Genomic DNA, 23,787 nt, shown 5'->3' with positions numbered 1-23,787 from the left:
GGCAAACTGTAAGTCTGAAATGTGTATCCTGTTGTGGAAAATCAGGTTAGGTGAGTGTTTCCCAACCTCAGCAACTTTAATATGTGTGGACTTCAATTCCCAGAATGCCCCAGCTAGCATGGTTTAAGATGTGTGGACTTCAGCTCCCAGAATTCCCTAGCCAGCATGCATCTTAAATTTACTGAGGTTGGAAAACAATAGTTAGATAGTAATAGTTTAACCTAGACTTGATAGTGCATTCTTTGAAGTCCTGGAAATCAGCTGCTGCTAATGGGGGTTTGAAGGCGAAAATTTATATTTTTCAGCTTTTTTCAAGTGAGGATGAGCAATGCCAAAGCCTGAAAACATGCAGAGGAGGGAGACTGAGGCTCTGTTGACGAGGTGGCCTTAATGCAAGCTTGTGCTCTGCTCATCAATAGGAGGGGGTGATGCTCTTCGGTCCTGCTTCTCCCTACTCAGGTATCACACCTGGACGTGGTCCTACCTAGTTTGCTAGGCTGAGTGCTATTTAAAAAACGAGGAGGAAAACACATTTGTTCTCGGCAACCGGAGGTTTGCAACAGGAATTGATTTGTGAGAGGTGGTGCAGTTGTAACACTCGCACCTCCAAGCAAGAGGGCACACCCAGGCATCCCTTTTCATCGCCTGCGCCCATCTTAGGAAGGATTTTAAAAACGTACATTTGCAAACTGCTTCTTTGCACGCCTGAGGCAGGTGCTGGACCCCTTGGCTGCAGATAGGAAAAAGAAATGCTGAAAAGGTTATATCTCTCTCTCTGTCTTTCTCTTTCTCTTTCTCTCTGTCTTTCTCTTTCTCTCTCTCCTCCTCCTCCTCCTTCTCTTGAAGGGCTCTTTCATGTCTCAGAGGCATCTGAAGCCACCTCTTTTTATCAAGAAGGCCTTGTTTCATGTGCGGCACCAACCCTCCTCCCCTCCCAAATTGGAGTGGAAGGTAGAGCAATTTTAAGAAAGACCATTAAGCAAAGGAATTACCTTGGCAGGTGACAAGGAAAATAGTTCTCTCTGGAGATTTTTCTGAATTGGATAAAATGCTGAAGAGGGAAATGTATGTATGTTTTGGCAGGCTTCCTGGTCCTCCGAGCCTTTTCCTTCTCCTTGCCCAGCACTAGCCACGTGCCCCTGCATGAGACAAGGTCTGCAAGAGAACCAGCATCATTTCTCAGCCAGGGAATTGGGAAGGAACCTTGTCAGAAGCCTCAGGGCAGGGCAGGGTAGCATAAGGGGCACCCCTCTGCTGTTGCTGAGCCGTTTCCAAGCATGCTTATCCATTTCGGTAGAGCTTGGCCAAAAGCGGCCTTTTGAAAGTCTCCCCTGAATTGGGGGCAGAGGAAGGAACTCTCCTTGGGGGGAGGAGGAGTTCTCCCACCCTTCCTTCAGGGCGGGACTTCTTAGCAGAGGCGACAGAGCTGCTACTGAAGGGGGTCCCTGGGAGAGGCTTGTCCCTGAAGTCTTTGTTTTGGGATTTGATGGGAGGCCCTGGAAGCCAGGGAGGCTGCAGAAGAGATCCCGTGTTGAAAGGTGGAGGGTTTGCGCACATCCCTTGGCCCTGGGGTCACAGCAGAAGCCTTGGGTCTACACGTGGCACTCCGGACATCTTCGAACTTCTCGTCTTTCCGCAAAGGTTGAAGCAAAGTCTCTCTCGTCAAATGAGAACAGATAGAAAGAAAAAAAAATGCATGAGTTTGTGTGCTGTTCACAGGCAGGCATGTTAAACTGGAAAAGAAGCAAGGGGGGATTCCATGCAGACCCCCTTGGAAAGCCCGGGAGTGGATGGTGTAGCCCCTCTTCCGCCTTACCTTCCCAGTCACCCGGGCTTGTTGGTCTGAACCCTGGCTAGTCATTACAAAAGGGAAGAAAAGGGAATCAGTCACTGTGATGGCAAAGAGTTAATCTGGGCCAATACTTCCTAACTCAGATGTGTGGGTTCAAGTCCCAGAATTCCCCAGTCAGCAAGGCCATCACTGAGAATTCTGGGAGTTGAATCCACACATCTAGAAACAACCGTGGTTAGGAAACATGGCGACTGGAGATGTCGGGTTGGCCAAATACTTCCTGGAGCTTTACAAATAGGAGTTAAGGGTGAGAGGCCTCTTCTGTTGGTCTGTTGAAAAGAATTTCTTGTATGTCTAAACAGGGCTAACCCTACAGACAGTCCTCACTGGATGACCACAATAGGGACCGGAAAACTGGTGGTTAAGTAGTTTAGTTGTTAAGTGAGTCACCATGTGACCGGACCTGATTTTATGACCATTTTTACGATGGCTGTTAAGTGAATCACAAGTGGTTAGGCGAATCACCACGGTCGTTAAGCGAACCCAGCTTCCCCAATGGACTTTTTTTGCTGGAAATTGGCAAAAAAGCTTGCAAATCGCAATCACGTGACCACAGGATGCTGCAGCTGGTCATAAATGCGAGCCAGCTGCCAAGTGCCCGAACTGCAGTCATGTGACTGCAGGGGTGGTACATTTTGCGATATTCATCAGTGTGAGTACAAGCCATAAAGCACTTTTTCCAATGCTGTCGTAACTTTGGACCATGGTTAAACTAATGGTAATTAAGTGAGGACAACCTGTACTGTTGGGAAGATGAATGGTGGCCATCCGAAAAGGCAGATAATGTGCGAGGTGGAGGTGGTGTTGGAAAACAGAGTATCTGGAGCTCCCTACAATGCCCTTTTGCCCCGGAGATGCAGGATGCCGTGTCTGTCGCTAGTTTTGAAGCAAGGTGAAATATTGCAAGCCTGTTGTGGAATTGGGGGCAGCCAAATGCCTTGAGGGAAACTGCATAATTCACAATCGCAGGGATTATGATGGATGGTTTATTGATAGCCACTGGCTCCGGTGATTTTCAGAGATCACCCCTCCCTTGATGGTTCATCTTCTGTTGGGTTTGTATTGCTGCCTTTTTAAGAAATCCTTATGGCTTGGCTCACGTCGTCAGGATTTTCCCATCCTCTCTGAAGTGTCCTGGGGTGATAAAAATAGGTCACATTGGTTATTGGTACACAGCCTAAGAAGTGGGTTTGGGGCAGGTCCACTCCTTTCCAGCCATGGGCAATGGAGAGGTCAAGTTGGGTGTTTTTGTTTGCCTTGTTCTTATGCACTTGAAAGGCTTCAGCAGTGCATGCTGGACATTTTTGTGCAATTAGCCAAGATGTAAAATGTGCTTACAAAAAGGCCTAAAACCAGAGTGGATTATTTTTATTCATGTAGCATGGATGGTCAATAAAAAAGGACTTGGTTCTCCCTTCTTTAAAGGGTGCTGCATTCCCACAGGGCCCAAACAGCTGACCATGGTATTTCACCCAACCAGCCCCACTGTGAATGTGGAGCATCTCTCTCTTGTGGCAGATGGTGAAAAACCGGGGGAGCAGGGCCAGTTCCAGGGCAAGATAAAGACACTTGAAAGCCGGGATCTGTTTTGCAGACCTTCAGTTGACCTGATCATGAGGTTGCCTCAATAGGCATTTAAAAACATTATTTATTTCATTATTTCTAGGTACACCCTGTATTGCTACCCATCAGAGCCACTCAAGGCAGCTTCCCATCTAAAACAAAATATCAACTATTACAATAATGGTCAGTAATAGCTAAAATTGTCATTGGTAAAATTTGAATGGCCTGGCTGATGCGGTGTATAAGCACGCCCTTCCTCTTTCACCATGAAAAATAGGTTCGCCTCTGATGCTCTTCTCTTACCCTCTGATGATTAGTTGTGGTCAGCGATTGGTGAAGAAAGAGGTGGCCTTCTCCCACCCCCCTTTTTTTTTCTATTTTAGTGGAGAGAATAAAAAGTGTTACTCCTGCCAAAATTTTCACCGGCTAAACATTGGAGTTGCGAAATAGAGCTAGCTGTACATGTTAAGGATTAGCTGGGCTCTAACCGACGGTCTCTGTTCTCACAGGGTCGGATCTGCAAGTATGCATCCCCAAAGGTCTCACGTGCTGTTCCCGCAAGATGGAGGAGAAATACCAAGGCTTGGCTCGTTCCAACATGGAGCAGATTCTCCAGTCTGCCAGCATGGATCTGAAATTCCTCATTATGCAGAACGCAGCCATTTTCCAAGGTAGGCGGGCAGAGAGGTGTTGGGCCCTGGAGGAGCTCAGAGGTCGACAGGATGTCCATGGTTTGTGTTGCCAGATGGTGTAACGGGATGTGCGAATGACCTTGGGAGACAGGAGGAAGAGCTGGAGACTGGGCAACGGCCGGATAAGAGGCCGCTGAGCCCGCGGAAGGGACGGGGTCATGGCGAACATCTCGGAAGGGACCTCCCCTACTTTCTCGGGCTGTAAAGGCGAAGGGGGAGAGAGGTACTTCCAGACTTGGAAGATTCTGTTAGTGTAACATTATAATAAAGTAGGATTGGTTCATTTGGGTGTGTTTCTTACCTTGCAAGGCTGACATCAATTTTCAGACATCAAGTCTGAAAGTACCTCTCTCCCCCTTCGCCTTTACAGCCCGAGAAAGTAGGGGAGGTCCCTTCTGAGACGTTTGCCACGCCCCCGTCCCTTCCGCGGGCTCAGCGGCCTCTTATCTGGCCGTTGCCCAGTCTCCAGCTCTTCCTCCTGTCTCCCAAGGTCGTTCGCACTGGCCATTACAGATTGAAGCTGGGTGACGTTGCCAATCGCTTTTCAAATGATACCACATTAGCACCCCCCACTTGAGCGTCAGAAAACATAGCTGAACTCTCAGGATGAAAACACTTCTGCATTGTGTTGAACTGTGCCTTAATCATGGTTTGTTGACTGCTGTATCCACAGGGCTAAGCTGTGGTTTACAGGCTGCAGTGGGTAGATGCAAAGAAAAAGCAGGCAAGCCATGCTGTGATATAGTGCAGAAGTGGGCACTTGGCTTTTATAGTTGGCAAGGTTTCTGAAAGCTGGTCTTGGGGGTGTTTCCCCTTTCAGAGTATTTTACATGATTAAATACGGATGGTGGGTACGGAATTGGTCTGACCACTTTCAAAAATAAGTGCATGTTTTTGTATATAAATATGTGGGGAGGAAAAATCCTTGGTGGCAGACAGAGAACGCAACGCAGCTTCCCCCCCCCAATGCTTATTTTGCGGTATTTTCTTGCTGCAATCATGGAAATGCCGAAGGGCCTGAAAACCTAATAATCTAATAAAGTTTGCTAAGTGAACACAGTAATGGACACGCCTGGATGGAATCTTGGTAAATGCCAAGCGATTCTCCCCGATCTTCATCAGCAAAAAGTCTGATGCAGCTTCAGCAGGAAGGAAATTAAATTTAGCACAGAAGAACATCAGGCCAGAGTTGGTTTGACGTTCAAGACGCCCTGGCGTGGGGTGGATGGAAACACACGGAAATTAGTTTTGAAGGGCCAGCTCAGCAGGCGTGCGTGTCTTGGGAATGGGTGGCTGACATTTCCATACGTGGCATCAGAAGAAAGAGAAAAATGCCCAAGCTGACAAGCGGTGTTTCTCAGGATGGAGCAGAGGCCCTTCAAATGTCCTGGTGCAGCAAAAATAGCTGCCTGTTGAGGTGACACAGAGGGAGGAACCGGGCCAATGTTCCCTGGGCTGGATTCATGGAGCATCCTAATGAAGGATGGCCGGCTGGGAACTTTTCTGTTAAGTCATGTTTCAATTTGAAGATGGGTGGACTTCAATTCCCAGAATTCCCCAGCCAGCCATCCTGGCTAGGGAATTCTGGGAGTTGAAGTCCACCCATCTTCAGGTTGCCAAGGTTGAGAAACCCTGCTATTAAGGAACAAAATGCTTCCAGGATGGTGGTGGTGGAACTCCATGGACTTCCTTAGCTTGGGCGTCCCCATCTGTCAGTTAAATGTGGCCAATTCTGACCCCGCACACTTTTATTAGGTTATCTTGAACCTCCTCTGTGGTGCTGAAGCGAGGCACCCCTCTCGGCTTCTGCTAAAAGACGGACTGAATTATTTATTTTGTCATGACAAAAATGTCTGAGTTGAATGGCTTTTCTTGGAGGGCGCATGAAATTTGCAAGATAAAGGATCAGCGTTCGCATCTCGGAAGATTCCTTCCGGAGGTGGGTTGTCTTTGTGTTTTTAAATTCAGGCAGCTGTCAAAATGTTTGCATCAAGGGGAAAATGTCTAAATTCTGGAAGGAAAGAGAAAAGGAACAGCAGGATGATCTGGGTTGATACACTGCTTTGTGCCCTGATCTGCTTACGCTTTTTAAATCTACAAACTGGAATTGGTTAGGGTTGTGTGGTGTGTGGTGCTGTAAGCTAGGAGGTGTGAACCATGGTTCTTAGGCCCAAAGAACATGCTTGCCCAAATCCAAGTAAATCCACTCTCTGTCTTCCTTCAGATAAACCAGTTGACAGCCTTTGTAAATAAAACTAAACCAACAAGTACTGAACATTCAGTCATGGAGAATAACCCACATTATGTTCAGTCAGTTCTCAGCTGGTTTTCTCCAGAAAGGGGATGATGATAAAAAGACAATCCAGGATTCAGAGATGAACGTGATGTCAAGCTAGGTTCCAGCATCCAAATTTTCCTATTCAGGCAACTTTGGCTATTTCAGCTGTTGCTTTATTTCCTTGTTGTTCAGTATTGGATTCCAACATTCCAATAAAATGTTATTTTCTCCATGCATAAAAGCTTTGAATTTCTTTGACTTTATTCACAGGCCTATAAAACAGACAAGATTTAGTTCCCCCCCACTTCAGATATTGTCCTCCCACCATTTTTGCAGACTTATGGATGTTGTGTTGAATTGGCTAACTGCAGAACTCGCCAACAGCTGGTTCTGATTTCGATATAATAAATCAGGGTTTGGAAACCAACAACAAACATGGCATGTGGTGCCAAATATAGAATATGGATAAGTTTCTTAAAATGAGTCTATGCATCACTTGAAGCCTAAAACAAAACACAAAGATATTGAGTAGAGGTAGTCCCCAACTTACGACCACAATTGGGACCTGAACATCTGTCACTGAGGTGGTCATTAAATGAGTTATGCCTGATTTATGACCTTTTTGCTGCAGCCGTTAAGTGAATCACATGGTCGTTAAACAAATCCAGCTTCCCCCATTGACTTTGTTTGTTGGAAGCGGCTGGGAAGGTCGCAAATGGTGATCATATGACTCCGGGATTGTGCAGCTGTCATAAATCCATGCCAGTTGCCAAGCACCTGAATTTTGATCACGTGATTGCAGGGATGCTGTAATGGTCGTAAGTGCGAGGACTGGTCACGAGTCACTTTTCCCAGAATCATCGTAACTTTGAACAATCGCTAAACGAATGGTTGTAAGTTGAGGACTATCTGTATTATGTCTGTCTCGTGGCAGGTGGGTGCCACATAAACTGAATGAACAAACCCATCAATGTGAGCCCTGCCCACATGCATTATATGATGCATAAAGTATGACGTATAATTGTTATATGAGCAAAACCCCATGCTCTGCATTAATCCCGCATGGGCCAGGATTCTTTTTAGCTTTCCCGAAGCAGGAGAAGTACTTGTTGTAAGACTCTTTCTACAGCGTGAAACGATGGGGCTTTGCAATTCTTTGCAAAGGAGCCTGGGCGCCATTCCACACTTGTTCTTTTGCCCTCGCCCCCCTTGCGACCCGTCCGTTCCACGTGCGGGCACAGGCCTGGTTTTGACCTGCTAAAGGAAAATGCCAGGATTCTTTTGCGTTGTTTGTTCCTCGGCCTGCTGCCTTCCTGCTTAAAAGGGCTTCTGGAAGCTAAAAAGGGGGCAGAAAGGGCAGCTGCTAATGCTTGCATTGCTGGTGAAACTAGAGATGCTGGGCAGCAGCTTTCATCTCTTCTGGATTCGTTTCCGTTTTCCCAAATGCCCCTCCGGTTTTGAAAACAATAAAATCTTGGTTCCTGCCTCCTTTCTTTCTTAAGGTTCTCTAGGGATTTAATTTCTCCCCTAAATTTTCTGGCTCTACTCGGGTTGAAATGATAATGCTTTACCGTGCAGGAGCAGCCTGGCGTAGTTTTGAAACCTAACCTTTTTTTTAAAAATGGATTTTTGGTGGTGTTTTGCTTTGCAGTGAAGGCCGGGGTGTTAACTGCATTCTTACGCTGAAGCGGGCCAGCCTTTTTGGCTGCAAATGCAAATGAGACTTGGGAAGGGTAGTGGCTTGTGTGTTTGGGGGCGGGGTGGGGGGTGAGGAGCGTTAGGGCCAGACTGGCAGAGCCGCTAGAAGCGGATACTCCCTCTGGGGGATGCTTCGCAGCCCGTGGTCAGATGTACCATGGAGTGAAAACAGCTGAAACTAGGCAGAAGAGGGAGATCTCCGGGTGTTGCATGACGGCCTGTATGTACTGTGCGAAGTGGCGTGCCAAAGGGCCCATTCCTGCGTCCCCTTTGAGTACAGTAGAGATCAGCAGGAGTATCTGTGCTGGCTTTCGAATGGGGCCTGCGCCCAAACATCGTTCTGAATTTGTGGACCGGTGGATCTCAAAGGACCAGGCAGGCTTTGCCGTACACTGGGTGCTGCTGAATGTTTGGTTTTCCTTCTATGATGTTGAGGGTTGAAGAATGGGTGCAAGGCTGATGGCTTAGCCATTGCTGGCTTAGCCCTGGTTGGTTTGGAAAAGCCACAGCTGGCTGGGTTTGTACACCACGCCAAGCCAGAACTAAACAACAGCTTGTGTTAGTGTGATGTGGAAATCAAAGGGGGCATTTGCTCGTTAAAACTCTGAGCAGTTCTGCAGGAAGGCTTTGCATCAGTTCAACGTTAACTTGACTGATCTTGTGATGTTAACTGTGTTCAGGAACTCGGTTGATTTTTTTCTGGTCTGGTGAATTGCAGAAAAGGTATAATTCTTCTTCTTATGGTCTGGCAGTTTTCCTGTTAGCAGAAGCTATTTCTCCGGCCTGGATCCCGTTTCACAGGGTCTGCCCAGTGGAATGGTGGCTTGGTGGCTTAGCCACTCTCCCTCATTCAGATTTTCTGTGTATGATGAGGCAAACACACACAGCATAAACAAATAGAACTGGGGGGAGGGGCAAAAATACATCTTTTCTTTCCTTGCTGCATGGGGCATGAGGGTGGAAGGATTTTGTTACTCCAGGAGTAGCAGTATTTTGAGGCAGGGCATTAACAGAAAGCTGTTCTTTGCCTTCTCCTTGGTCAGCTGTCAGCTGGAAGTAACACTGATTGGCTGGGTTGTGTTTTCAGCCCTGTGAAAAAAAAGTAATGACTTCAGGTGGGCTTCAGACTGTTGGAGAGATCAGGGTGTGGAAATGGCACTGCTGAAGTACCATCTGTTCATTTGAGGATGGCTTAGAGAGAGTTGGGCGATTCGCATCCCGGCGAATTGCATCTTCCTGCAACAGAGCAGCTACCTCCTGTTTTCTGTAATTACTTCTCTAGGCAAGACTTATCTTCCATAGTTTAAGTCTTAATACATTCCAAGTGCCCTGGAAATGCTATAAAAAAGCCAAGTTATGTTTTCGCTAGGCAGCAATAAACATCGGGTTACCTTCCAGTGCTGAATTGATGTGCCACCAGTTCTGTTTCTCCTTCCCTTCCCTTCCTTTCCCCCACCCCCGACCCCCCACCCCCAACCTTTTCATTGCAAACCCCTAGCCCTGCCAAGTGTGTTTGCTCTCTGGGCCTGAATGGGATTAAATGAGGAAATAAATTCTCTTTTGTCTGTGCTGGACTATTTAAAATGCAGAGAAGAAACAGTCTGTAAACATGGCAAAGGCACAACAAACAGCCCAAAGTCAAGGACAAGTCTGGTTTATATAAAATAAACATTTTTCCTCAGCTGGGATCTGCTTGGCTTTGACAGCAACCGTGAGATAAAATGATAAAACAGCCAAGGCTGCATCTCAGGATGGAGAGATGAACTCTTCCCGAGCCCATTAAGCTGTCAATACGCGCGGGTTTCACGTCCTTGCTGGCAAACGCCGGCCCCATGATTCACGCCATTGACACTTGCCAATGATGCAAGCTCTACCTAGCGATTTATAATGGTGCCAGATCTTCTGAAGGTATATTAATCTGTTCTCAGAAGGAAAGGAGGAAGGGTGAGAAAGCAAAGGCTGTTCCTCCGGGCATGTGAAAATTGAACAGCCCCCCCGTTCCAACCCATCAGCCAGGCTCACCCATCCTACTGTGTTGTGGTTGACTTACACAACAAGGACCAAGTTCACACAGAGCTTTAAGTTGTGAACCAGGCCTTGCAAGTTACAGGGATGGTTTACCCCAGAGATCCACTGGTTCGAAGTGCTCTTGGTGGTACAAATCCAGAGTCATATTAAACCGTGCACCGCCTATGGTGTTTTTGTGACTCCATCCACCAAATCCTTCTGGGCTCCATTGCTTCATCCTTGCAGAAAATCAGTGGTGTTGGTTTCTACCTTGGGGAAATATAGAGCATGCACAACCTGCAAGGTAACCCTTGAAAGAGGTTTAACATAAGGTAAAAAATAGAGAACCTCCCTTGAAAACACCCCCCCGAAACCTCAGGCTGACAATCTGTGAATGTGCATAGCCTCAGCTCATCCCCTGCACCTTAAGACTCAGCCGGTGTTTCTTGCTGATGCTCAGAGTCTTCCTTGGCATAAATGTGGAGTCTTCATTCCTCAAGCTTTTTTCCCTAAACGATGCAGTGAAACAGAAATGGCACAGCGCTGCCTGATGACTTCTGGCCCGCAATGCACAGCCTTATTTTTCTTGCAATCCTTCTGGAGCAAAAGATCACCTTTTCTCACTTGCCCTGCTGAAGCCTCGCCCTGCCCCAGGGAGAATCTGCTTGTTCAGCTGAGCCCCCAGGGCTGAGCAGGCATCCCCCCCCTTCTGCAAAACTGTTCTCTCTCTCTTCGGGAGACCCTTGAACCAGTAGCTGGCCGAGGGCCTCTTTGGCTCAAGTGGGAGTGAAAACACACATGCCCCCAGGCTGGGCAGGGAGGGGGGCGCGTGTTTATCCGAGGTGGAGACTGGAAGAGATGCTAGACTGATTGGAGGCGGCAGAGTTAGGAGCCTGTCTTGGGAACGCGAGCTGATGTTCTGTCTGGGCTCTGTAATCAAAGGTCTTCAGGGATTCCTGAGAGAGAGAGAGAGAGAGAGAGAGAGAGAGAGAGAGAGGGAGAGAGGAAGGAAGGAAGGAAGGAAGGAAGGAAGGAAGGAAGGAAGGAAGGAAGGACGGACGGACCTGGGTAGTTTCTGCTTGCCAGAGAAGAGGAGGCATTGATGGGAAACAGGGGTGAGACACAGCGGGCACCTGGAGTGAGGGCACCCCCTTGATCTGCAGCTGACATTGGTTTGGGCTCAGTCCCCTCTATCTGCAGTTGGAAAGGCTTTTTGCTTTTGACACACAAAACAATCCTCTTGGCACTTTTAGCGTGTGGCTCGTCCTGACAGATCCCCTGAAGGGTCCTTGGGTTAGGGGGCTTTTCATACCCCTCTCCCCAGCTCCCTGTCTCCATTCAGCAGCCACGTGGATAGGCCAGCTAATTTAGAAAAGGGGAGGAACATCAAGCTTGGGTATCTGTTGTTCCTGGGGGAACTTCCCCACAGGGCCAAGGACTTAAGATGCTCAAAACTATTTTAGTTGAGTAAAGGCGATGTAAAAGTGAGCATTGATTAAGGAGGGAATATAGTGCCAACAGAATCAAAATCCATCTGATGGATAATCAGGAGGCTGCCTTCAAAAAAAGCATTCCATTATTCCCATGCTTTGCCTTAAACTAAAATATTATCTATCTATCTATCTATCTATCTATCTATCTATCTATCTATCTATCTATCAATCAATCACATTTGTCCCCACCCATCTCCTCTGAATGGAGGGACTCTGGGCGATTTACAGCATAAAACAATAAATGTACAATAAAATTCCAATATAAAAATAGACTAAAATGATTTTAAAAACTACCTAATATAATAAAATCCCGATGGCTGTGGTCTCATTCAGTCCTTGCGTAGGAGGGGCACTTCAAGGCGCTAGCCAGCCCCAAGTATGACTATTCTCCTCCCTGCCCCAAGCCTGGTGGCAGAGCAAGGTCTTCAACTCCCTCTGGAAGGCTAGGAGCGATGGGGCTAATCTCACCTCTGGGGGCAAGATGTTCCAGAGGACGGGCACCACTGCAGAGAAGCCCTGCCTCCTGGACCCCGCCAGATGGAATTCTCTTGCAGACGGGGTTCGCAGCATGCCCTCTCTGCCTGACTGGGTGGGACAGGCTGATGAAGCTGGGATGAGGCGGCCCCTCAGGTAACCTGGTCCCATGCCATGTAAGGCTTTATAGGTGATAACCAACACCTTGAATTGGACCCGGAAGCAGACTGGCATCCAGTGCAGCTCGCGTAGCAAAGGTGTTATGTGCGCCCTTCTAGGGGTGCCAAAAATAGCCCACGCAGCCGCATTCTGGACCAGCTGAAGCTTCTGGATACTCTTCAAGGGTAGCCCCATGTAGAGCACATTGCAGTAGTCTATATTGGAGAAAACAAGGGCATGAGTGACTGTTCGAAGGGCCTCCCGATCCAGGAAAGGGCGTAACTGGACTTCAATATAAATGATTGAAGACTTCAATAATGATTGAATGACTTCAATATAAATGATTGAAGTCGAAATAGAAATTACCTGGATCTAAATCTAAACATAGCCTAAGGCTAAACAAAATAAAGGTAGAGAAACAAAACATGCATGTCAAACAAACAAAAAAACACGGCCAAAAATGGTTTTCCTTCTGGGTAGCAAACGTGGTTGTCTGCAAGAACAGTCAGTGACCTCTTGTGCATCGTGATCTCTTCATGCAGGTGACACAGATCTCATGATTCACATCATCTGCACCATGTTGTGACACACGAGGTGTCGTAGTGGCTTGGACTGGATGCCTGCAGCCAGGGCTTGCCCATAGGGTGTGGTCCAAAAGTTCAAACCGGCAGCCACCATGGTGTGAACAAAGTTCTCCCTTATGGACACGCACACCTGCAGTGCGCATGAAAAGCGGGTGAAGCTCGGATTGCCTCCATCCTGATTTTTTTGACCACATTCTGTGCAACGCTGTGGAGGCTTCCGACGTTCTTGCAGTCGGCTGAGATCATCTGGGGAATGGAGTAGTCCCAGGCTGCATGGCTGATTGGCTACGGGTTCAAGGCAGCCCCCAAGACAAACCAAGTGGATCCATTGCCCAGATTTCCGCTTGAGGGGCCGAGTCTGAGCGTTCGTTCTCGTGCTGAGGGTTTGGGAAATCCTTGGTGCTTCTGCATTTGAGAGCGAGGACGGTTTGCCTGCGTCCCCCAAACACTTTTGCATATGTTTGCAAAAGGGGGAAAAAAAATCTAAAAACCAGGAACCCTGTTTTGGGAGGGGGAGGCTGAACACGTGTGTGAAACTCACCCTCTCCCCTTTCCCAGTGTTGTTTTACTATTATGCCTCAGTTCTACTGTAGCAATTAGATTTGCCAAAAACGTAGGGAACCTGCTGAGATCTGTCAAGCTCAGATACTGAGACTTTTGGGGGCTGCTGAAAAACTTGGCTTTCCAAAAAGGCTTTTTAAAATTGCCTTTTAAAAATTCTCAGGATCAAGGGCTCATAATGTAGGCAGAGACGGCGGGCATCTTGCCAGCATCCTTTTTGTGACTGCCAGAGTGGACGGGGCGGGGCTCTGTGGCAAGAGACGCACCACTAGCTCTGCAGGTATTTAAGCTGTTTCTTTTCTCCTCTAAAAACATCTAACCCCCCTCCCCGAATGGTCCACCCGTGGACCACACCCCACCGAACCGTGGCTCTTGAACCAACAGAAGTGTGCACTGTTTTTATAAGTTGGGGCCCCTGCAGTTCTTTTTTTAATTTTCTGCATCTACTTGGGGATAGGGGGAAGAGCCGGTAACTCTTAGAAAGGTAAGTAAATCACCACGTTCATTAAGTGAATCTTATGGTGGTTATTTTTATTATTTTATTACTCATATTTAGCCACCGCCCATCTCCCCCAGAAGAGGGACTCTGGGCGGTTTACAGTAAAATTCCCCATAAAACATAAACATTAAAATCACATAAAACAATTATAATAAAATCCAATAAATAAATAAAATCCAGGAGAAATGTAAAATCCAGGCTGGTGGGAGGGACTCTACGGTGCGAGCCATCCCCAAGAATGGTTATTCCCTTTCCCACCCCAGGCGAGACGGCAAAACCAGGTCTTCAGGGCCTTCCGGAAGGTCAGGAGAGAAGGGGCCTGCCTCACCTCCGGGGGCAAGATATTTCAGAGAGCGGGGGCCACCACAGAGAAGGCCCGCTTCCTGGACCCCGCCAGATGAAATTCTCTTATTGATGGGGTCCGTAACGTGCCCTCTCTGGATGATCGGGTGGGGCGGGCCGATGTAATGGGGATGAGACAGTCCCTCAGGTAACCTGGCCCCGTGTCATGTAGGGCTTTAAAGGTAATAACCAACACCTTGAATTGGACCCAGAAGCAAACTGGCACCCAGTGCAGCTCGCGCAGCAACAGTGTTATATGTGCCCACCTAGGTGCACCAAAAATAGCCCGCGCGGCTTCATTTTGGACCAGCTGAAGCTTCTGGATACTCTTCAGGGGTAGCCTCATGTAGAGCGCATTGCAGTAGTCTATATAGGAGATAACCAGGGTGTGAGTGACTGTTCGGAGGGCTTCATGATCCAGGAACAGGCGTAACTGGCGCACAACCCGAAGTTGCACAAAGGCCCTCCTGGCCACAACTGCCACCTGCTCTCCGAGCAGGAATCCTGAGTCCAGAGAACCCCCAGATTACACACTGTCTGGGGCAGTGCCACCCCATCCAGAACTAAAGATGACAGTTGCCTGGAAGATGAAGCCCCATCAACCCACAGCCACTCCGTCTTACCAGGGTTCAGTTGAAGCCTGTTGTTCCCCATCCAGACCCCCACAGCCCCCAGGCACCGAGAAAGGGCAGTCACGGCATCACTTGCCTCACTCGGGATAGAGATGTATAATTGGGTATCATCAGCATACTGATGATACCTCACCCCAAGGGGACGGATGATCTCACCCAGTGGTTTCATGTAGATGTTAAACAAGAGAGGAGAGAGAACTGAACCCTGTGGCACCCCACAATGGAGGGGTCGAGGGCTGGATCTCTCCTCTCCTATCACCACCGACTGGGACCAGCCCTGGAGGAAGGAGGTGAACCAGCGCAGAACTACGCCGCCCACCCCCAACTCCCTGAGCCGTCCCAAAAGGATACCATGGTCGATGGTATCGAAAGCCTCTGAGAGGTCAAGGAGAGCAAGGATGGATGCACTGCCTCCATCCCCCTCTCGCCAGAGATCATCCATAAGTGCAACCAATGCAGTTTCTGTCCCATATCCTGGCCTGAAACCTGACTGAAAGGGGTCCAGATAATCTGTTTCCTCCAGGACCCTCTGGAGTTGTAACGCCACCACCTTCCCTAAAAAGGGGAGGTGGGAGACTGGATGAAAATTGTCCAGCACAGTTGGGTCCAGAGATGGCTTCTTGAGGAGGGGGCACACCAGTGCCTCCTTAAAGGCGACCGGGAACACCCCCTCACTCAAGGATGTATTTACCATCGCTTGGACCCAACCACACGTCACCTCCCGAGCTGCCTTCACCAACCAGGAGGGGCATGGATCTAAATAACAGGTGGTGGCATTCACAATCCGGAGGATCCTGTCCACTTCCTCGGGTCCAGCCAGATCAAACTGCTCCCAGTTAACAAGGCTAAAATGTTCCCTCGGTATCTCCACAGACCCTGCTTCACGCATGGAGTCCAACTTAGACCGGATCCAAGTGATTTTATCCTGCAGATGCTCAGAAAACTCTTCCGCACGGCCCTGTAGGTGGGTCACTGGGCCCACCTCCCCAAAAAGGGTACGTGTGATCTTAAACAGGACCGTTGGACGGCAATCTGCGGATGCAATAAGAGCAGAGAAATACTGCCATTTCGCCGCTCTTACCGCCACAAGGTAGGCCTTAATAGCGGCCCTAGCTTGTGTTCGGTCGGATTCGCTTAAGCGAATCCAGCTTCCTCCATTGCCTTTGCTTGTCAGAAGCTGGCTGGGAAAGTCACAAATGGCGGTCACATGACCCTGGGATGTTGAAACTGTGGTAAATCCATGCTGGTTGCCAAGTGCCCAAATTTTGATCACATGACCGCAGGGATGGTGCAACGGTCATAAATGCGAGGACTGATTGCAAGTCACTTTTCCCAGCACCGTCGTAACTTTGAACGTTCGCTAAACAAATAGTCATAAGTTGAGGACTACCTGTAGTTATTTTTTTTATGCAGGACATTAACAGGATTTAGGCTTTGCCAATCCAGAAGGAAAGGTTTCTTTTATCATTGTGGGCAAGAGTGTGTGTTACCCCTCTCTTTTTGGAAATCATGAGCCATGGTGCACATTACGTCATCCAGAGTTTGTTGGAGAAGCCACCATGGACTGGGCTTGCATAGGAAGCCAAGCCAGATCCAGAGACCCTCAAAGATGGCCAAGCACCATGGGGTTCCCCAGGAGGAATGGGGGGTAATCAGTGTCTAGGCTGGCAGTGTGGGACTGTGGATGTTACCAGGTCAGTGGTACCACTAGATGGCAATCAAGATCCAATCTTTTATTATTAATTTTTATTTTTTTACAGTTTAAAAACGTTAACCATCCCGAACCATTTGTTCAACTGGAATTTACAGTTAAACACGGAATGCTAAATTCCGTCTGTTTCCCTTTTTTGAAAATGTAATTCTGTCTTAAGCGGGCCATAATAGCCACATTCTTCCTCGCATTCTCTAAATATGCAAATCCGTTGGATGTCCAGGGCGCCCCCTCTTCAAGGATGCTTCCTGGGAAATTTGCAAAATGGTTGCAGGGAAGAGACAAGAAATTCAACAAGATGTGTTTGGTCCTTGACCTGGATTTGTACACGGACGTGTTGAACATGCTTAGTTTGCAGTTTTGTAGCTCAGCAGCCATGCTCTTGGGAATCAGGCACATTATTTCGGTGCTCAGTTGACTTACGGACCTTTCTATCTGGACATAGCCTTCCCCTACAGTGTTTTTTCAAAGCAGGTTCTAAATTCCTTGAGATGGAAAGCGCTGCTCTATTTTTAAAAGATGGGTTGGGTTCTTAAATTACTGTCTTCAGACTAGCTAATCTTTCATTGTCAGAAGGTGCTCATTAAGTTTTATACAGAATCAATGCTGAAACTGGGGAGACTGGTGAAACAGGTTGGAAGATTAGCGATCCGGCTGCAAATCCCCACTTTTAAGTATATTTTCTAAAGCCTGGATTATGATGAATGGTTTTCATCCAATGGCTGTAGTGACTCAATTTATTGCAGTGATTTTGTTATCCATATGTGGTACTATTTGCAAGAGAGGAGTGGGGAAAATAGGGCTTTCCCCCCATTCTTTCTCCTCTTCCTTTCTTTTTTTCTCCTCCTATCTTCAGGTTGCTTATAAAAATTAAATACAATTTTTGGCTTAGTAGCTCAGTGACAGCATGCAGCCCTTGTGCCTTAAAATCTCAGGATCAGCCTTCATCTCTCTTGCTAAAAAGGTTCTGGTTTTAATGAAATCATCTGCTCTAATTTATCCAAGTAATTCCACGGGTCTTATTATTCCATAGGACTAAACGTCAGGATGGCCATTCATCCTGAAAGCTCATCGCTGCTTGAATTTCCTTAGGATGTCAAGCTTGATTCGTTGGAAGGGATTCAAGAACACCCAACCCGTTGCCTTTTAAATTTACCCATCATCCTGGAATATGCAAAACACCAGAAAGCCCTTCAATTTTTTTGAACACGTTTTAAAAGGGCAGATTGTCAAGTAATTCTGGTGCTCTGCCTCTGGTTACATTTTTGGTGCAATACAGTCACTGGCTAACAGGATCTTTCCTTTGTCTTAAACCCAAAACCTTGTTTCATCAGAGCCTTTCAAGAAGAAGAAGACTCTATTGCTGTTAGAGAAGATCCCAAAAAGTTTGTTGTGGGGAGCTGTTGGCGGAAACATTTCAGTTCTTCTCCTTTGACCAAGCAGGTCCATCGTCTTTCTAATGCTCTAGAGCTGATTATGGGTGGCTGATAATTTTTACATCCTGCGTCTCTCTCCAGGAAGACAATCTCCTTTGGAAGGGGCACGAAACACTTAAGGGCTGGGCATTGCAACGTGCTGTTTCTTAAACGTTTCTATATAAATTCACCCGCGCTAAGCCCTAGTATGACTGACTTGGTTTTGACTTAGCGTTACGAAAGAACCTCCCTGTTGCAGTGTCTAAACCAGTGTTTCTCAACCTTAGCAACTTTAAGATATGTGGACTTCAACTCCCAGAATTCCCAGCCAACATGGGAATTCTGGGAGTTGAAGTCCACACAGCTTGAAGTTGCTGAGGTTGAGAAACAGTTATCTGGAGAGTGGCTTGCGGGGGGTGGGGGACGGATTTTCTGGCTCTTCCCAAATACCAAAATTCAACTTATCCAGTCCTGTTTCTTTTGAAATGCCTGAAGTGCGCTGGAGAAAATGCCCATGGGTCTGTGTTGTGAGTACGGGGGTGCCTGCCGTGTTGGGCTTTGTTTCCCGGCTGTTCCTCCTCTGCGTTGTGTTTTCTCTTTGCAACAGATGCTGGTCTCTGGAATATCCAGGTCCCTTTTTCACTGAAGGAGAAGCAGCCCAAGAGGGTCACGCAGCATTAACAGGGATCCAGGTTTCTGATTTCCCTCCACTTATGGGTTCTGACACTTTCGACATTTCCTGAAATGGATGATGTTTCAAAGGAAAAACTTGGATGTTTCAAAGCCAGAAACTTGGCCTTTGCTGGGAAAAAAATTAATTATGTTGGCACCTTTTCCTTCCCCAATTTTGTGTGTGTGTGTGCGTGTGTGTGTGTGTGGTTTTTTTTTTTTTGGTTACAGGACAGCTCCTTTTGTAAGGAGGAGGAATAATAATAATAAAGAAAGAAAGGAAAAAGAGGAGTAGATGACAGGCACTTTAACAAGGGTTGTGTTGGGGTAACAGGAACTAATTAGGGATTGATTATCTGCCTGGCATTCCAGGGAGAATGAATTTGTTTCTGCTTGCTAGAAAGCATTGCATCTTGCTCAATTATTCTTGCAAGTCCTTTTTTTTACTTCCAGAGTTTCATTTGCATCCCAAATTAATCTTTTCTTTAATCACACTGAACAGGTTTTTTTCTGCTGGCATTAAAGTGTTTGTGCGAAGTAGAGCATCTGTGTCCATAGGCAGTGTATCTTTGATACTGAGGCCCCGTCAGGGAAGGCCATAGGCGGCGTCCTTGTTTATTTTCCTACGCTGTTGATGCAATTTCGAAAAATGCGTGTCAAGGAAAGTATGGGCTCTGCGGATGCCTTTGAACCACGAGCTGATGAGTGGCTGTGGTAGAATGAGACTGGGGTGAATAATATGATTGTCAGAACTCAATGATTTGAAAAAGCAATTTACTACAACTTTGATCCAGTGCCCGGAAAGCAGGGGATCGCCTTCTTTTTCATCACTTAATGACAATTTAACAAGTAGCAAGGTATAATAGATTTAAAGCGGGAGCTAAGGAAACATGAAATTGATGGCCTTTTCAATTGGATTAAAAAAGGAGCTGAGGGATAAGAAACCCCAGGAACTGAAGAAGGCAATGGCAGTAAATGGGAAGCTGACGGGCGGGGGCTTCATTAGCCAGGAATGCCCAAGATTCAGTCTGTTCAGACCAGCGTGATGGGAGAGAACCGTATTTGTTGACAGGCACTATTATAAACAGGGAGGTCTATTGCGAGGAGGTCAAAAAAGTCGATATGGTGTCCACAGCTATGCAACCAAAGTCCCGCCCCTTTTTGTATGCATCACAACAAGAAAAAGGGGTGGGGCTTTGATCCCATGGTTGTGGCTACCATCTTGACTTTTTTGACGCCCTCCTTGCGGACATTTCCGATTATAAACAAGTGGTTTTGAAAGTGTGCATTCAGAAAAGAGCTGGCAGTTTGGAAAGGGGGAATATACACCATTAGTAAAGAGTGCTCAGTGTATGTTATTTGCCGCCTTATTAATGGTGGAGTAGGCAAGGCTGAGACCTTTTTCCTTCTCCTGTTTCCAGACTAGCAAATAAAACTCATGCAGGCCATGCTGCTTTTATTATAAGGTTATAGTGACAGAACCTTGCAAGCCTGAATGTGCTGCCCCCCTCCCTCCCTCCCTCCCTTTATCTTTGCGAGAACTAGGGACGGTCTCGTCTGAGGCGCTTCCTCGGATTACAGTTCTGCCCGGACTCAAGTTTCTTTTATCTGACTGTTGTCTTGGTTGCTGCTCTTCCTCCTGTTCCTCAAGGCCATTCCTTCTGCCCATAACAGGATTCTTGTGTCCCTTTGGCTTCCTAAGGCCATTTCCAAATGGCTGAGCTGAGGTTTCAACCTGGGCCTTGTGCAACTTAACCCCCCCCCCCCAGAAATCTGCTGCATCACGTGGGCTCAAAGTTTTGAAATCCTTTTTGTGCTGGATCCCTCGCAGGCTGACAGTGACCACCAAGGCTGCTTTGCAAAGGGATCAGTGATAGGTGAGAAGAATCGGAGCCAAGTCAGTGGAATCGCAGGCAGAAGGAGACATCTGGGGCAAACTCTTCTCGGGAGTGAAAATGGATAGAGGATCCACGGTCCACTTCCTGTACACTGGATTCAGTGGGTGCCTGTTCTGCGATCTGGACCTTACCCTCTCTCATTGTCATGGGTGTATCTTTCTTAAAATGGGATCCCAGAAGGAAAGCTTCACGCTCCATGCAAATGTTCCTCTATTTACTGATCTTTCAGCAATTCTTTTTCCCCGGTTGCAATTATGGCTAATGAGAGTTGTCTGCATGCACCAATCAAGACTCTTGAAATCTGTTTCCCTACAGGCTCCCTGGGACGGAGCTTCAGAACCCAGGGAGGTTTTAAGTGGCTTGCAATCCGGCTGTGTGGGCTTGATAGTGTGCAGCAGCTAAATGCGTTGTGTTGCATTTTCTCTCGGAAGCAAGCCAAGAAGACGAACTGATGACCTATGAAAGATGAAAGGGGCCCACTTCTTCACTGGCCTTTAAAGCTTTAGATTGTAGAAATCCTAGTTGAGGTCCAAGTAGGGGAGAGAAAGTTTGGGATGAAGGTGGAGAAACATCAGGAGAACTTCAACCTGGGCACGGAGTCCTGTTGGAATTACAGGTCTGAGGATGAATGTCAGAATAAGGTGTTTAAGGAAGACAAATTCCACCCTGTGGATTATAATAAAGCCAGCTGGAATGACCTTTAGATGAATTTGTGGTGGAAGCCCATATTGGTGTAGGTTTGAAGCGCTGGGAGTCCCATCCTGCAGAGCTTGAGAAGATGAACTACTCAGAACAGCTGCAACTGAAGCATCTGCAGGCTCCAGCAAGACTCAGGACTAGGAGCTTAGATTAGGGAGAACACGTAAGGGGGACCCAACAGAGATTTCTAAAAATGTGTACAAACTGTGGAAATAAGCGTGCAGAGATGGTTTTCTTCTTTGAAACACTTGGATTTGAAGTCTTTTGAAGAGACGGTTGGTTATAAACTCAGGTGGAGAGATACATTGAGCTGAATCTGCATGTCTAAAGTTATTCGCTTGGTTTGGGCTTAACGCGGCTGGGTGAACCCTGCCAGACTTGTTTGTAGACTATGGTAGATGGCGTATCGTGTTGAATTACATCCTAAGACAATTGTGCTGATTCAGTAAACCATGATTAAACAAAACATGGTTTAGAGTTGTGTCATTTGTCTGACTTACTGCTGCCTCAGCTTTATTTAGGTTCCATTCAGCTACTCAATTGTTTGCATCGAGAACTTCAGTTGACATGAGCCTGCATACATTTTTGCACGTCAATGAAAATACTGCTGAAATGGCTCCCAGCCTCAAATCTCTGGGGTACCGGCACATTTCCAAGATGCGGGTTTTTTGTGGGTCCTTTCATCTGCTGATGGATTAACTTTTCCATTCCTGCATTTTGCTGATTTTCTCTGCTGCCCAGTCCTCGTTTGGAAATCCGCCTGGAAGAGTGGGTGTCCCTGAGCCAGGAGGGTGACCGAATGAAACCATTAGCCTGGGGTTTAAATGCAAAAGGGTCTCCATTTACTTAATGACCGCCTGCCTGCCTGCCCGCTGGTGCTTCTAAGGGGTGGGGGTGGGGGGTGCTGAGTGCTTTGCAGAATTCTGGAGAGGATCCCAGGCTGATAACATCTCTCTTGGCCTGTTTGGTTTCCAGGCAGATAAAGCATCCAGTGGAATTAAAAGAGCTATTTGAATCTTGAAAGCCAGGCTGAGATTTCTATCTTCCCAGGAGGAGGGGGTGAAAAGGCAGTCTGGTCCCCTTCCATATTGCTTAACTCTTGGAGCCTTGCAAAGTATTTAATAGGTACTCGGATGAGTGCCTAGCCAGAAGCCTTCCTCTTAACGCTGATACGCCATCCGGGGTGGTGGCGCTTGGCGTGTTAATGGAGCCTGGATTCTGTTCTGTTTTCTCCCCTTGCTTTCCTTACAAATCACATCATCTTTATAATGGAATAGAGAACCAGGGAGGGTAGATAGTGTAGCGTTTTGCAAACATGGAAAAAAGATACCCGATCAGGAATTGGCAAGCCTCTCTTCTGGACAGCAGCCAGAAATGTGTAACGTGCGTTTGCAGGCACGAGAGCTTCCACTGAGCCAATGAATAGGTCTTGTTAGGGAAGGGGGCTTTGAAGACATTTTTGGGACCATTCGGGATTTCAAGCTGGAGGAGAAGGCCTTGCCTTCTTTCTTGACACCTTTCTGGAAGTATTTCAAATGTAAGCTGAAAAATGGGGGTATCTAGACCAGTGTTTCTCAATCTTGGCAACCTTAAGACGTGTGGACTTCAACTCCCAGAATTCCCCAGCCAGAATTCTGGGAGTTGAAGTCCACACATCTTGCCATGGTTGAGAAACACTGATCTAGACTGTTAGTTCTCCCACTTTAGCTCCATTTAAAACAATGAAAGATAAGTTGATTCATATTTTTTTTTGGTTATGTAACTTGTCTAAGACTGTTGCCCAAAGTAAGCGGCATTTTAATTTATTTTGTTTTACGACCATATGAACAAGAATTCCGCTTCAGGCCTCAAGCTGATGGGGTGATACATATTTTAGACAGCTCATCCTTGCGTCTTCTAATCTGATAATAGGTGGTATATTTTGTTTATTACCTTGTCCGTGTAGTGTCTTTGCATTTCTTTTTGTCACATGGACTGATAATTGATCTTAAAAACTATTATCTATTTCATTGGACTGATGATTATTACTTAGTTGGACTGATTGTCATGAGTGAGGATGGCCAGCAGGGGGCTCCCTTCCAGACTGTTAAGCGCATGCGTAGCACTGAGGAATTGGGCAGCCATTCCAAGAGGCACCGATTGGGACCGCCTTAACCTGCGGGGTTTCTATGGCTGGGTTTTTCCCACGCTTGTTCAGTTTGTTAGGATTCCTGTTATGTATTAGCAAATAAACATTAGAGAACAGTTCCCTGTCTCAGAGTGTTTCCTGGGAGTCAGGACACTGATAGTACCCTCTAGTACAGTTTGAGTGGCCCCTTGAATTTGAATCAGGCACTAGATTTAAAAAAAAGGTTAGGCATCTTCTCAAATGTGGTCCAGGACCTTTGAAGCACTTAGAATGAAAAGATGTATTTCAAATTTCAAATGTGAGTTTCTCAAATTGCTGTAATGTAATGCTTTGTTTCTGGAGAAGATGCTGATGCTAGGGAGAGTGGAAGGCAAAAGGAAGAGGGGCCGACCAAGGGCGAGGTGGACGGATGATATTCTAGAGGTGACGGACT

The 23,787-nt window shown here is 47.0% G+C and overlaps 1 protein-coding gene across 1 annotated transcript in view; it reads left to right on the top strand.

Moving 5' to 3' along the window:
- Window positions 1-23,787, top strand: part of GPC3 (glypican 3) — a 105,675-nt gene that overhangs the window by 11,810 nt on the left and 70,078 nt on the right. The window contains exon 2 of the mRNA XM_063313310.1: window positions 3,925-4,086. Coding sequence (XP_063169380.1) covers window positions 3,925-4,086 — 162 coding nt within the window. The remainder of the gene's footprint in view (window positions 1-3,924; window positions 4,087-23,787) is intronic.

The sequence above is a fragment of the Candoia aspera genome, chromosome 12, assembly GCF_035149785.1.
Source record: "Candoia aspera isolate rCanAsp1 chromosome 12, rCanAsp1.hap2, whole genome shotgun sequence".
Lineage (NCBI taxonomy): Eukaryota > Metazoa > Chordata > Lepidosauria > Squamata > Boidae > Candoia > Candoia aspera.
The sequence above is the reverse complement of the archived record's forward strand: the minus strand, read 5'-3'. Positions and strand labels throughout refer to the sequence as shown.